This window comes from Megalobrama amblycephala, linkage group LG9 (genome assembly GCF_018812025.1).
Source record: "Megalobrama amblycephala isolate DHTTF-2021 linkage group LG9, ASM1881202v1, whole genome shotgun sequence".
Classification (NCBI taxonomy): Eukaryota; Metazoa; Chordata; class Actinopteri; order Cypriniformes; family Xenocyprididae; genus Megalobrama; species Megalobrama amblycephala.
In genome coordinates, this window is record NC_063052.1 from 42,334,410 (window position 1) to 42,349,191 (window position 14,782).

Genomic DNA, 14,782 nt, shown 5'->3' on the forward strand with positions numbered 1-14,782 from the left:
GGCCCATTTCAAAGAAACAGATAGAGGCTCGCCATCATTTATTCAAATGATTAGCTCAAACCGCAGATTCCTTCAGTAATGAAACATCACTGTGTTGCTCCGAGACACGCAATGGATCTGTGGATTTGTTTGGAACTATTTTCATTTGCAAAATAGAGCAAAAATAGACAATGTTCGAAGTCTAAAATCAAAAGTCACATAACATTAATCATTGAACTGTTGTATGAGATCGATAGGCTATCACATTTGCAATCATGCTGAAATTCAGGAAAACAGCCCTGTGTATCCTATTATAAATATTATAATACGTGAACAGCTCCGGGTAGAACATCACGGGTTGCCATCTCATAATTACAGTTATGACATGGTGTGAACGCAGCTTAAGCTGGTTGTTTTGGTTCAGGAGGAACTGTAAAAGGCAGCTGCTGTTTGTTTGTGGCTCTCTGCGACTGACATCTGTCTACAACTCTCAATACAGAACGTGATGATGACGTGTGATGTCTGCGCCAGCAGGTGCGCGGAGGAAAGAAAATACATATGCCGACAGGCAGATAAGACATCATATGATCATATTTGGACCGAGACTTCCACAGAAGACATATGCACATGTTTAGTACAACCAGTTTCAACCAGTATAACATTTATAACATTTATAAAAAAAAAACAATTATAAAACAAATTGCCTACCCCGCCTTTAAACAGTATTTTATTTCATTTATGGTTTTAATTGTAGTTTTAGTTTCTGTAACTATAATAACCCTGATGTGTTGACACTATATGACATGAAGACATCAGAACGAGCAACAGATCTGAATTAATCTGCTGTATTTCCATCTTCAGCAGGACAGGAGGCGCTAGAGCTCTTAACTAATACTGCTGCTGTTATAGTCACATCATTTACAAATCTAGTTACTGTCCAAAACACATAGAAATGAATCAGGGATCAAGTTATAATATTCTTTGTGCTAGAATGCAATCACACATTATTTATATACAGATTGTTTCAAAGTAGCTTCACTGTAATAAACAGGAAAATATCAGAATCAATGATGCAAACTTCAAATATGATACCAATTCAGATTCTGCTGTAAAGCAGCTCTACAGTCATTATTCAGATCAGTAATTAATTGATAGCAGCATTTGACAGCCATTCATCCAGAACCTGGAAACGAAAACGTTCTTTTTTGTTCTAAATTGTTCTAAAAAATATTTTTTTCCTTGGTTATACGAACGTTCCATGTATACGTTAAATTGTATCACTCCATTGTATCATTCTTCAATCATTATGTAAACGTTACGTTTGAATGTTCTCTGAAAGTTCTGAAACATTTTTTTAAAAATAAATCTTTATATCTGGCTGAGATCTGATGGTCTGTAGCTGTGGCTCGGGTTTCTCCATCAATGTGGGTTTTTTTTTTTTTTTTCAGCTGTTTCTCTGAAAGTCTCAATGGTTTCAGAACAATCACTATCATCACTCGTGATATTCATGAGCATCACCCCTCTGGTATTCTGATGAGTTGGTTTTCCTCGATGTGGTTGATTCAGGGCAGGGCGGGTGTCATCCTATATGCGAGTATATAAATCGTGCGCACCGCGCTCATTAATGAAGTCAGGCAGGCAGCGCGCGCGGGATGGTGAGTGACAGATCAGATCACTTCAAGTGTATTTGTATAGCGCTTTTCACAGCACATGTTGTTTCAACGTGCTTATTTCAGTGTTACAATTTAGGAAGTATTCTGTGATCAGTGTGTCAAAGTGTGTCCATCATTAACAGTCATTTTCTTTCTCCAGTTGTTCTTCACAGTGTTGGTGTTACCGGCTCTGTCGGCAGTGGCGGCGGGGGGTGTTCCCACTTACCGGCGGATCGATCCGGTCACCGGACAGGCGCTTCAGTGCGATCGCTGTGCTCCGGGTTACCGCCTGCGCGCGCACTGCACGAGCTCCCGCGGCACGGAATGTGTCCCGTGCGGCACGGGTCTGTTCACGGAGTTCTGGAACTACATCCCGCACTGTTTGCTGTGCGACTCGTGTTCGGATCATCAGCGGGTCGTTCGGCCGTGCAACGGAACCGTGAACACGGTCTGTGAATGTGAGCCCGGATTCTACTGGGATCAGCACTTCTGCAAGAGACACACCGTGTGTAAACCGGGTCACGGACTCAAAGCTGCAGGTAAGATATACCTGAGGAGAACACACACACACACACACACACACACACACACACACACAGTATTATTAGTTATTAATATAATTTATATAGATAAAGTTTAGGTATATATATTTTATAGATAATATGAAGTTATTAGACAGCGATGTTCAATAAAAAGTTGTACCAATATTAATTAATATTGTGAATAATTCATAATATTAATGAATATTCGGTTTAACTATGCGTTTCTCAAGAGGAAAGATGTCAAATTTGAGTTTCTTATTGTATTATAAACACTCAAGCAGCAGCACTAATAGTGGGTTTTATACCTCAGCATTACATTTAAATATAGTGTTAGTAAATGTACAATGTTTTAAAAGTTAAAAAAAAAGTTATTAATAAGTGTGGAAAAGCATCATCAGAGCCTGTGAAAAGGATCCAATTCTTCCATGCAACAGCTGATACACTAACACCCGAATACTATGAACTCTGTGCCACTTAGTGCAAGAACTGTTATTTATGATCATTATGATTAAAAGAAAATCAGTGTCTATTATCAAACAGATGTTGTTTGTTTCTCTTGGTTAAATTGCTGTGACACACAGTGATTCAGTCTGAAGGTGGATTTTCTGATTGTGTCATGTGTGTTTTTGCAGGGACGCCACACAAAGACACGGTGTGTGAGCTCTGCGCAGACGGGTGGTTTGCAGACATCGCAGAAAAGCATGCAGCGTGCGTCCCTCACAGCGCCTGCGCCGCTGACCAGCTGCTGCTGCAGGGATCCAGGTGGCATGACAATGTGTGTGCAACCTGCGAACAACTCGCAGAGAAAGGTACGGTAAAACGCACACACATTCACACTGAATTACAAAGCTTTACAGTGTAGTTGCATGTAGAATGTTGCATCCATATATTCATCCTCTGGTGTTTTTCCTCCAGGTTGGGTGGGTTTATTAAAGCCGGTTCTGTCCGGTCTGGACATTCAGTACAACACTCCCATCACGCGTTTGGAGCGCTTAGTGAACCGCCATCTGAAAAAGAAACTCCGCAAGAGAGACGTGCTCCGGGTGGCGAATGGTTCCTCAGAGCTGCTGAACCTTCACATGGTGATCGAGGACTCACATATGGGTCGCCTCGCTGGCAGAATTTCACACATAATCCAGAAATTCCAGCAGCAGTGCAGTAACACGACAGCAGTGACAGTATGAGACGTGAAGCCTTTAAGTCTGATGTCTTTTGTCTGCTTTGTAAAATGCATAAGTGCATGACACATGAGCACCCTACTTGACATTTTCATTAAAGATTTCATTTCAGCTGTTACAGTGAAGAATGCTGAATGTGTGACACTCAGATTGTATTACAATGTGTCCTGTCAATAAATTTCAAATGCACTGTTTTCAAGTTTTTGAAGGAGACTCAACTGTTTTGTAAATATTACATATTATAATTTGCACTGATTTAATGTTAAGATTGATTTCTATTTATTGTTCTTTTTTTTCTTTTTTTTGAAAACTAAACTGTATCAGACTACAAAACACCTCCATTAAACAGTGAAAAGAGTTTCTTGTGGTTGTGAAATATATATCCATTCCATCTCAAGTTTTTTTCTTTGAATAATCTGCACTCAAATAAACCTGATTTCAGTCTCTGTAATAAGACTGTGTATATATATATATATATATATATATATATATATATATATATATATATATATATATATATATATATATATATGTCACAGTTGGTTCTGCAATGAAGTAAAGAGGGGTTCCATTAGCAGCCTGGGACACACTAGAAGGTTTTCAAATCTTAATGGATTTTAACCCATGGGAGGCTTAAGGACGGCTTCAAACTGTCAAATTTTTAACATTAATCCCCCGAGCAGCACACACACTAGATGATTCATCCAGACCACAAGACCACACACCTGACAATTGTATCAATTCCACAGACACGAAACTCACATAATCCAACATGAAACTGTAGACTCAGCTTATAGACTTTGCAGTGTGAGAAAGAAGTGAGTTGGAAATTAACTATTTCTAGCATAAGTCTGGCTAAATCTAATGCATGCATGCAGTACATAATGTTAGACACCACTTTTGTGACATGTTTGTGGCTGTCATGTTTCAGCTATAAAAGCATGCAACACCTGGTTGGTGAAGCTTGCTCGATGTCTTCGGCTATTGTGAGTATCCCATCGGGCAGCCTGATCAAGATCAAACATGTTTAACAAACTAAACTGAACAGATGGTTTAAATACACAGAGACTAAACAAGGCTAGACACCGGTGAGTCATGTGAAGACTAATGAAAAACCAAAGCAACAAATGAAGAGCAGGAATATCCATACAAACAGAACATAAACCTGACATAACTCCCCATTCCCGGAAGGCATGTCCTCAATGGGAACTACACCTTAGTGAAGGGAGGGGGAAAAACAGTTCAAAGGACCAATTTGGAGACGATGGAGGGAGAAGCCAGGGTGGAGACCCAGGAACCGAGGAGACGAAGACCCGGGGTGACACCGTAGGGCCAAGGTGAGGAAGGAGATTTTTAAGAAGAATATTACAATCAATTAACCTGTTTGGCCAATGAACATTCAGTGTTAATTGCTTATTAATTCTAAGAAATGTTCATTTCCAGGTTATGGAAAATAACAATCTTATCTACTCAGAGCATGTAGTCAAGATCTGCATGAATAGGGACTCCAGCATATGAGCATGAAACACGGACAACTTTACATGTGACATGAAGAAGACTTTATTAACTAGACTAAACACTTAACTACTCTGACATTCACACACATACATGCATACAGTTCAACAAGGGAAAGAGAGAGCTAAAGCAGAGTACAGGAAGGCAAGACGTTACAGCATTGTTTGAAATTCAGCAGATCAACAGCCTTGAGCAAACCATCAGTTTAGTTCTAACACACCCTTCTTTAAAAGGGGTAAGGATACTCAATGTATCAAATAATGAGACTAAATTTGATACTTGCATGTCTCGCCCATTTGAATTAAAACTGTCCTGATGCAATTTGTGGAGGCTCCCATTGATTCTTTGCTGATATTGTCTTGATGAAAGAGAACCAGTTGGATTCAGAGGATCTTTGGTAAATGGAAGGTCTAGGCCGAAGCCTGGCACAAGCTTGGGGTTCCTTAGAAGCTTCTAGCTTCTTAACATCATCTTCACATCAGCATTTTCAGTACAGGGAAAGAGAGGAACGAGGAAAGAGAATGTTATCTTTGTCACAGTTCCCGTGTTCCCTGGACTCCATTTCCCAGCATCCTCCTGTTCTCCACAGCTGCACTCACTTCCCTCGTCATCTCCCCATCTTCACTGATCATCGTCACCTGGACTCCCTCGTCAGCACCACCTTTATAATGGACCCACTCCCTTCACTCCCTGTCCGTTCTCTGTTGTGATTAGTGTATGTTGGGTGTACTCTGCCTTTGTTACATTAAAGTATTATCTGTTATTGTGGAAATCCGTATCTGCCTCATCTCTCTACCAGCTACTCGTAACAATCTTGTGATCAGTAATTTTAAAGGGTGAAGATGTCACACCCTCTTGAGGTGTCTGAGCCAATAACGAGTTGTAGTCTTTGTGCCTTTGGCAGGATATTAGCATAAGACACTGGATTGGATGAATGAGAGAAGAACCTTCTAGATTCTTATAATACTAATGTGTCACAGAGTTAGTAACATGTAACATACCAAATAGGAAACGAAAGTTGGAGTCTGTAGATACCAAACATGCTACCCATGTGATTTCAGTTAACTATAAATTTGCAACTCTGGAACATTAATACCAAAATAGTTCAAAAGAGAGAATTAATACATAGAATAAAGCTTATAAAAGGAAAGTCATGAGATGGGAAAATTGGATACATGTTTATACATATCTAAAGTGGTTATATATAGAATATATCTTTTTTTTTTCCTTTTTTTTATTTGTATAGCGCTTTTCACGATACATATCGTTTCAAAGCAGCTTTACAGAGAATGCATGTCAACATTACAATTTAAAGAATGCAGTTAGCAAATAATGTAATAATTTAGGCAATTAATTTACAATCACTGTTAGCAGTTTAACTGAAGGTAGAAGCAATGAGCTCCTGGAAAAATGAATTACATATTAACAATAATTAGGATATTTAGAAATTTGGGAATGTGCATGTTGATCCAGATGATTGCGTCTTCTGAAGTCCTCGCAGGAGTTGGCGCCGTCTCTTCATAGGTGTTAGTCATCTGAGGTCTTCTTAAGAGGCTGGATCCAAACTGAAGCTGATGTCCTCTCTAGTCACCCGTCCTGAGGTAAAACAGAAAAGCAAATGGAGAATAATTAGCGTATCTGCTGTTCATAACATTAAGCAAAGATACGTGCAATTGATCTGATATGAGATGCATTATGTGAATGCTTGGCTAAAGAGATGCGTCTTTAATCTAGATTTAAACAGGGTGAGCGAGTCTGAGCCCCGAACATTATCAGGAAGGCTATTCCTGATAATGGGATTATATGGGATTAAAAGTGTTTATTTGTCCTTCTCAGAAAGAATGAAGTCAGAGTCACTAGTCTCTGCAAAATTCTTTCTGATCGTGAAAGTTCTTATCAGTTTTCCTGCGTCCTGTAACAGGACACCTAGTTCTGTCTGTGTGTTAGCTATGTTTGGGATGCTAGTTGCAGTTTTAGGGGGATGGGTTCACAGAACTTTGACAGAGTGAGTTTCTGCATAATTAATTAAATATTCACGAGTTCGTGTGCCCATATAATCTTAGCGTAAGTGGTAAACAGATTGCTGTCTGCTATAGAGGGGCTCGGAAAGAATATCCTACTCGAGCTCCGATTACCCCCTATAACAGGCAAAAATAAGTACAAAAGGAGGAGAAGGGGAGGATGAGGGATGCCAAAAGAACTAGCGGATTAGCAGAGATGAAGGAGACTTGAAGGAGACTTGAGAGAGGACCAGTGGCAACAAATGAGACTTGAGGCTGGGCAAGACCAGCGGCGATGAAGGAGTCTTGAGCCTGGGAGGGATCAATGATGATGATGGAGACTTGAGGCTTGGGAAGACCAGCAGCGATGAAGGAGTCTTGAGGCTGGGAGGGATCAGCGGTGATGAAGGAGACTTGAATGAGACTTGAGGGAGGACCAGTGGCAGCAAAGAAGACTTGAGGCTGGGCAAGACCAGTGGCGATGAAGGAGTCTTGAGGCTGGGAGGGATCAACGGTGATGAAGGAGTCTTGAGGCTGGGAGGGATCAGCGGAGATGAAGGAGACTTGAAGGAGACTTGAGGGAGGACCAGTGGCACAAATGAGACTTGAGGCTGGGCAAGACCAGCGGCGATGAAGGAGTCTTGAGCCTGGGAGGGATCAATGGTGATGATGGAGACTTGAGGCTGGGGAAGACCAGCAGCGATGAAGGAGTCTTAAGGCTGGGAGGGATCAGCGGTGATGAAGGAGACTTGAATGAGACTTGAGGGAGGACCAGTGGCAACAAATGAGACTTGAGGCTGGGCAAGACCAGTGGCGATGAAGGAGTCTTGAGGCTGGGAGGGATCAGCAGTGATGAAGGAAACTTAAGGCTAGGAGGGATCAGCGGTGATGAAGGAGTCTTGAGGCTGGGAGGGATCAGCGGTGATGAAGGAGACTTGAATGAGACTTGAGTGAGGACCAGTGGCAGCAAAGAAGACTTGAGGCTGGGCAAGACCAGTGGCGATGAAGGAGTCTTGAGGCTGGGAGGGATCAGCGGTGATAAAGGAGTCTTGAGGCTGGGAGGGATCAGCGGTGATGAAGTAGATTTGAGGCTGGGAGGGATCAACGGTGATGAAGGAGTCTTGAGGCTGGGAGGGATCAGCGGAGATGAAGGAGACTTGAAGGAGACTTGAGGGAGGACCAGTGGCAACAAATGAGACTTGAGGCTGGGCAAGACCAGCGGCGATGAAGGAGTCTTGAGCCTGGGAGGGATCAATGATGATGATGGAGACTTGAGGCTGGGGAAGACCAGCAGCGATGAAGGAGTCTTGAGGCTGGGAGGGATCAGCGGTGATGAAGGAGACTTGAATGAGACTTGAGGGAGGACCAGTGGCAGCAAAGAAGACTTGAGGCTGGGCAAGACCAGTGGCGATGAAGGAGTCTTGAGGCTGGGAGGGATCAGCGGTGATGAAGGAGAGTTGAGGCTGGGAGGGATCAACGGTGATGAAGGAGTCTTGAGGCTGGGAGGGATCAGCGGAGATGAAGGAGACTTGAAGGAGACTTGAGGGAGGACCAGTGGCACAAATGAGACTTGAGGCTGGGCAAGACCAGCGGCGATGAAGGAGTCTTGAGCCTGGGAGGGATCAATGGTGATGATGGAGACTTGAGGCTGGGGAAGACCAGCAGCGATGAAGGAGTCTTAAGGCTGGGAGGGATCAGCGGTGATGAAGGAGACTTGAATGAGACTTGAGGGAGGACCAGTGGCAACAAATGAGACTTGAGGCTGGGCAAGACCAGTGGCGATGAAGGAGTCTTGAGGCTGGGAGGGATCAGCAGTGATGAAGGAAACTTGAGGCTAGGAGGGATCAGCGGTGATGAAGGAGTCTTGAGGCTGGGAGGGATCAGTGGTGATGAAGGAGACTTGAATGAGACTTGAGTGAGGACCAGTGGCAGCAAAGAAGACTTGAGGCTGGGCAAGACCAGTGGCGATGAAGGAGTCTTGAGGCTGGGAGGGATCAGCGGTGATAAAGGAGTCTTGAGGCTGGGAGGGATCAGCGGTGATGAAGTAGAGTTGAGGCTGGGAGGGATCAACGGTGATGAAGGAGTCTTGAGGCTGGGAGGGATCAGCGGAGATGAAGGAGACTTGAAGGAGACTTGAGGGAGGACCAGTGGCAACAAATGAGACTTGAGGCTGGGCAAGACCAGCAGTGATGAAGGAGTCTTGAGGCTGGGAGGGATCAGCGGTGATGAAGGAGACTTGAATGAGACTTGAGGGAGGACCAGTGGCAGCAAAGAAGACTTGAGGCTGGGCAAGACCAGTAGCGATGAAGGAGTCTTGAGGCTGGGAGGGATCAGCGGTGATAAAGGAGTCTTGAGGCTGGGAGGGATCAGCGGAGATGAAGGAGACTTGAATGAGACTTGAGGGAGGACCAGTGGCAACAAATTAGACTTGAGGCTGGACAAGACCAGTGGCGATGAAGGAGTCTTGAGGCTGGGAGGGATCAGAAGTGATGAAGGAAACTTGAGGCTAGGAGGGATCAGCGGTGATGAAGGAGTCTTGAGGCTGGGAGGGATCAGCGGTGATGAAGGAGACCTGAGGCTGGGAGGGATCAGCGGTGATGAAGAAGACTTGAGGCTGGGAGGGATCAGCGGTGATGAAGGAGTCTTGAGGCTGGGAGGGATCAGCGGTGATGAAGGAGACTTGAATGAGACTTGAGGGAGGACCAGTGGCAGCAAAGAAGACTTAAAGCTGGGCAAGACCAGTGGCGATGAAGGAGTCTTGAGGCTGGGAGGGATCAGCGGCGATGAAGGAGTCTTGAGGCTGGGAGGGATCAGCGGCGATGAAGGAGACTTGAGGCTGGGAGGGATCAGCGGCGATGAAGGAGTCTTGACTGGGAGGAGCGGTGTGAAGGAAACTTGAGACTGGGAGGGATCAGCGCAGTGATGAAGGAGACTTGAGGCTGGGAGGGATCAGCGGTGATGAAGGAGACTTGAAGTAGACTTGAGGGAGGACCAGTAGCAGCAAAGAAGACTTGAGTCTTGGCAAGACGAGCGGCGATGAAGGAGTCTTGAGGCTGGGAGGGATCAGTGGCAATGAAGGAGTCTTGAGGCTGGGAGGGATCAGTGGCGATGGAGGAGACTTGAGGCTGGGAGAGATCAGTGGTGATGATGGAGACTTGAGGCTGGGAGGGATCAGCAGGGATGAAGCAGTCTTGAGGCTGGGAGGGATCAGCGGCGATGAAGGAGTCTTGAGGCTGGGAAGGATCAGCGGCGATGAAGGAGTCTTGAGACTGGGAGGGATCAGCGGTGATGAAGGAAACTTGAGGCTAGGAGGGTTCAGCGGTGATGAAGGAGTCTTGAGGCTGGGAGGGATCAGCGGTGATGAAGGAGACTTGAGGCTGGGAGGGATCAGCGGTGATGAAGGAGACTTGAAGTAGACTTGAGGGAGGACCAGTAGCAGCAAAGAAGACTTGAGCTTTGGCAAGACGAGCGGCGATGAAGGAGTCTTGAGGCTGGGAGGGATCAGTGGTGATGAAGGAGAGTTGAGGCTGGGAGGGATCAACGGTGATGATGGAGACTTGAGGCTGGGAGGGATCAGCAGTGATGAAGGAGACTTGAGGCTGGGAGGGATCAGCGGTGATGAAGGAGTCTTGAGGCTGGGAGGGATCAACGGTGATGATGGAGACTTGAGGCTGGGAAGGATCAGCGGCGATGAAGGAGTCTTGAGGCTGGGAGGGATCAACGGTGATGATGGAGACTTGAGGCTGGGAAGGATCAGCGGCGATGAAGGAGACTTGAGGCTGGGCAAGACCAGTGGCGATGAAGGAGTCTTGAGGCTGGGAGGGATCAGCGGCGATGAAGGAGACTTGAGGCTCGGAGGGATCAGCGGCGATGAAGGAGACTTGAGGCTGGGCAAGACCAGCAGCGATGAAGGAGTCTTGAGGCTGGGAGGGATCAGTGGTGATGATGGAGTCTTGAGGCTGGGAGGGATCAGCAGTGATGAAGGAGACTTGAGGGAGGACCAGTGGCAACAAAGAAGACTTGAGGCTAGGCATGACCAGCAGTGACGAAGAAGACTTGAGTATTTATTGATCTTTGTTAATGTTAGTTTAAAAAAAAAAATACAGTCATTCATTGTTAGTTCATGATAGTTCACAGTGTTTTAATTAATGTTATCAAATACAACTTTTGATTTTAAATAATAATTAGTAAATGCTGAAATTAACATTAACTAAGGTTAATAAATGCTGTAGAAGTATTGTTCTTTCTTAGTTCAGTAGTTAACTAATGTTGACTAATGAAACCTTAATAAATAATAGTTTTCTCTTAGTCTTATTAAGTGCAAACAGTAAATGCAAACAATAATCAAAGTACTCTTGACCTGTTTTCCTATTGTACTGAAATCGTACCGAACCATGACCCCAAAACCGAGATACGTACCGATCCGTGACTTCTGTGCACCATTACACCCCTAATAGATAGTATAAAAATAATACGTAAATAACACTGGCTTGGAATGGTTTTAAAAGCTTGATGGCTTTACAGGCAGACAGGCAAGCAGACAGGTCGATGGTCATTAGTGTGACATTCAAATACTGTACTTCCTATGTTTCACATGCAAAACCAGAGCATGTATTCCTCTGTCATGTGAACGTAATTCATTTGCATGTGGTTTGATTAACATATGCTTTTACAGGAAGCGCCTGGTGTTTGTGGAAAGTCTTCAGCCGCACGTGACTGAGAGAGGCTCTTGACAGGGAAATATGGATATGGAATTCGGCACATGCCTGGTATGTGAGTGACGTGTTGAAGCCGCAGGCATGATGATGTCACAGAATAGTGTTTCCAGTTCATACTTCAAAACCCATAAACTGTGTGGTAGTTGAAACTAAAAAAAAGAAATGTTAGAAGAGAAAGTTTCCTCTTTGTAGAAGAACAGAAACCAGCGCTTCTGCTTTTTACATCAGAAATCAAAGTTCACGCATGCATCTTTGGCTGAATCTCCTGCTTCATTTTAAAGGGGGAAATGCTTTGACGGGATTTTATTCGGGTCTTCCCATAACATCGTTTATGTTCATCATTAACTGTAATTGCGGTTAGTGGCCCTGTCCACTCATTTGATTAGAAAATGTATTGAACGTCAGAGACAGTCTATATCTGGATGTACTCAATGAGGCTGTGTGTGTTTCTTTGCATACTGCTATTCTTGGAACTTATTTTATTTAATTTCTATTTGCAAAAACAAACATGCTGACATGTACAAACGCAGCTAAATGGAAACATTCTCTCAAGGTCTCTCAAAGTTATGAACAAATGTTCTTCCAGTAACATTAATTGAACGTTCGTTCAAAGTTATCTGGTCTTTAATAATGTTCTCAAAACGTTAGCACAAAAACATTATTTATTCATCGTTCATGAAGCGTTTGTTAAATGTTACTACTTGTTTTAGAACATTCAGAGAACATTAAAAGTAACATTCCCATAATGTTTAAACAAATTATACAATGGAATGTTCCCTTAACGTTCACACATAACCAAGAAAAACAACTTTTTAAAACATTTTAAAAACTGGACATTCGGAGAACATTCAGAAATAGCGTTTTCACAACTTAATGGGAACATTAGCAAAATGTTCTTAAAACATATTTTTGTAATCTGTGAAGGTGGTGTAAATTACTGTAAAATGAATGCTGGGTCATTTTCTTACGAATTACTGTGAATCAATCTTGTGTGAATTCACATGATAAAGGTATCTTTAATCATGCCACTGTAAGAAATTATATTGTTTACCACTGTAAGTGTATTTGTCACCATAATGGTGATTAGTGTTCCATTTGCTTGGTATGTTGAATTCTAGCCAGCTATGACAAATGAAAACATTTAAAACAAAGACAACATATAATTTAAAATACGCTAAAGTTAGTCAAACTATAGTATTATTAGCATTATTTAAGCATGAAGATTTACCAATAGGAGGAGAGTGGGGTAAGATGAGCCATGTTTTACTTATGTGTTCTTTAAAATGAAGTACAATGAAAGTACCTAAAGTAATTTCAGGATGTTTCCTATCATTTTAAATGATCAGAATACATCTATGTCAAAGGGTTATAAAAATATGGCGTCTTATAAAAAAGTGTTCCTCTGGCTCAATTTACCCCAGGTTAGGGGTAAGTTGCACCATCTAGATATAAACTGACCATCTAACTGAATCTGAATCAAACCCATGTGAAATTTTAAAGATAATTCACCTCTTTTACAAATTAATTTAATAATCAAATTTCCTTTTACAATAGTCATATTTCTTTTCTTAAAGCTAACTTAAACAACAACACCAACCAAATTAAGTTGAAATTTCAATATTTGCTTTTTTGAAACAATATGTTGAACACCAAAGTTGTAACCTTTGTAACCTAGAATTAGAATGAATAAATGTCACTGGAACTAATAAACATTTTAATCAATTGGTTCAACCATGTTAGGCCATTAGGGACTACAGGTGGAAAGATATATATGATTATAATCTGGTGCAAAGCATCTTCTAGTTCTTATCAGAGAAGGATTTGGTGTACTTGTACATCATTCCTATCAATTAAACTCAAACAATAAATAAAAAAAAAATTTAAAAAAAAATGCTAAACTACACCAGTTGTATAATATTACATTGAAATTATACCAGTTTATACTTCAGAGATTTAACTTAACTTTAGTGCCTAATGGTGGAGTAAGTTAAAACACTGTTACAGAATGAAATTTAAGTCATTGCCACTGTAAGAAATGATATTGTTTAGCACTGTAAGTGTGATGGAGTCATCATAACGGCGATCAGTGTTCCGTTTGATTGGGATGATAAGAGAAAATTAGGCAGAAGTACAATAAAAGTATCTAAAGTAAGTTCAGGATGTTTCCGTTTTAAATGATCAGAATACATCTATGACAAAGGGCTATAAAAATATGGCTTCTTATAAAAAGTGTTCCTGTGGCTCAATTTACCCCAGGTTAGGGGTAAGTTGATCCAAGTCAGTTAGTAAGTTGCACAAAAGTGTACGATTGCCAAGATACAGGGAGTGGGTCAACTTACTCACAGGCTCATCTTGCCACACTCTCCCCATCTTATTTCAAACTCATAATTGTTTGTAGATGGATCTTTCACAACAGTAAAGCAGCTGCTGAGATTCATCTTTGAAATGTGTGACATCATCTTGCGACACAAGTAAATTTCTTACATGACCTAATGATGCACAGACAACAATCCTTGACACAACAATGGTGACACTCAACAAATAATAATAATATAAAAAACTCTAAACATCACAAAATAAATGACAGATGCTGCTAAGGAAAAACTCAGATTACGGTTGTGATGATCAGATCAGATCAGTTCTGTATTATTATCTCTGTGATTTTGTGGTGGACGTGTTTCTGACAAGCTCTTTAGATTCAGTCATCCATGCTCATTATAGCAACAGATGAATTGTTTCTTGAGGGTATGTGGGTGTGTGTGTGAGTGTGTGTGTGTGTGAGTGGGTGTGTGAGTGAGTGTGCGTGTGAAGAGTAGCTTCCAGTTTAGAGGTGATAAAGGTTACACAGAATCACACACACGTTTGGGCACGTGAGTATCAGAGGCTCTCGTTCGGTGTTGATGAGATCTGTTCTGGAGAACGCAGCAGTTCATCAGGGTGTGTTTGAATGTACTGATCATTCTCAGTTCTCAGGTATCAGTTCCACAAAAACACAAACTGCCATTATATCACTGAATTGAATTCATCCACAGGACCATGCCAAGGGGCAGCTCAGATATCACTGTAAAAAATGTAGACAGAAATAAAATACTTCCTTTTTATTAGAGTTATTGGTCTCTTTATTTTATCCATTATAGTATTTCAGTGAAATACTGGAGAAAGAGCGAAATAACAATGACAGTAATATCAGTAATAATA

At 42.2% G+C, this 14,782-nt stretch overlaps 1 protein-coding gene across 1 annotated transcript; it reads left to right on the plus strand.

The window, feature by feature from the left end:
* The first annotated feature begins 1,479 nt into the window (after window positions 1–1,479).
* LOC125275983 (tumor necrosis factor receptor superfamily member 11B-like) lies at window positions 1,480–3,709 on the plus strand. The gene is made up of 4 exons (XM_048203357.1): window positions 1,480–1,634; window positions 1,792–2,170; window positions 2,806–2,982; window positions 3,089–3,709. Exons 1-4 carry the CDS (start codon window positions 1,632–1,634, stop codon window positions 3,355–3,357), a joined length of 828 nt encoding a protein of 275 aa, XP_048059314.1. The 5' UTR covers window positions 1,480–1,631; the 3' UTR covers window positions 3,358–3,709.
* Window positions 3,710–14,782: the final 11,073 nt, after the last annotated feature.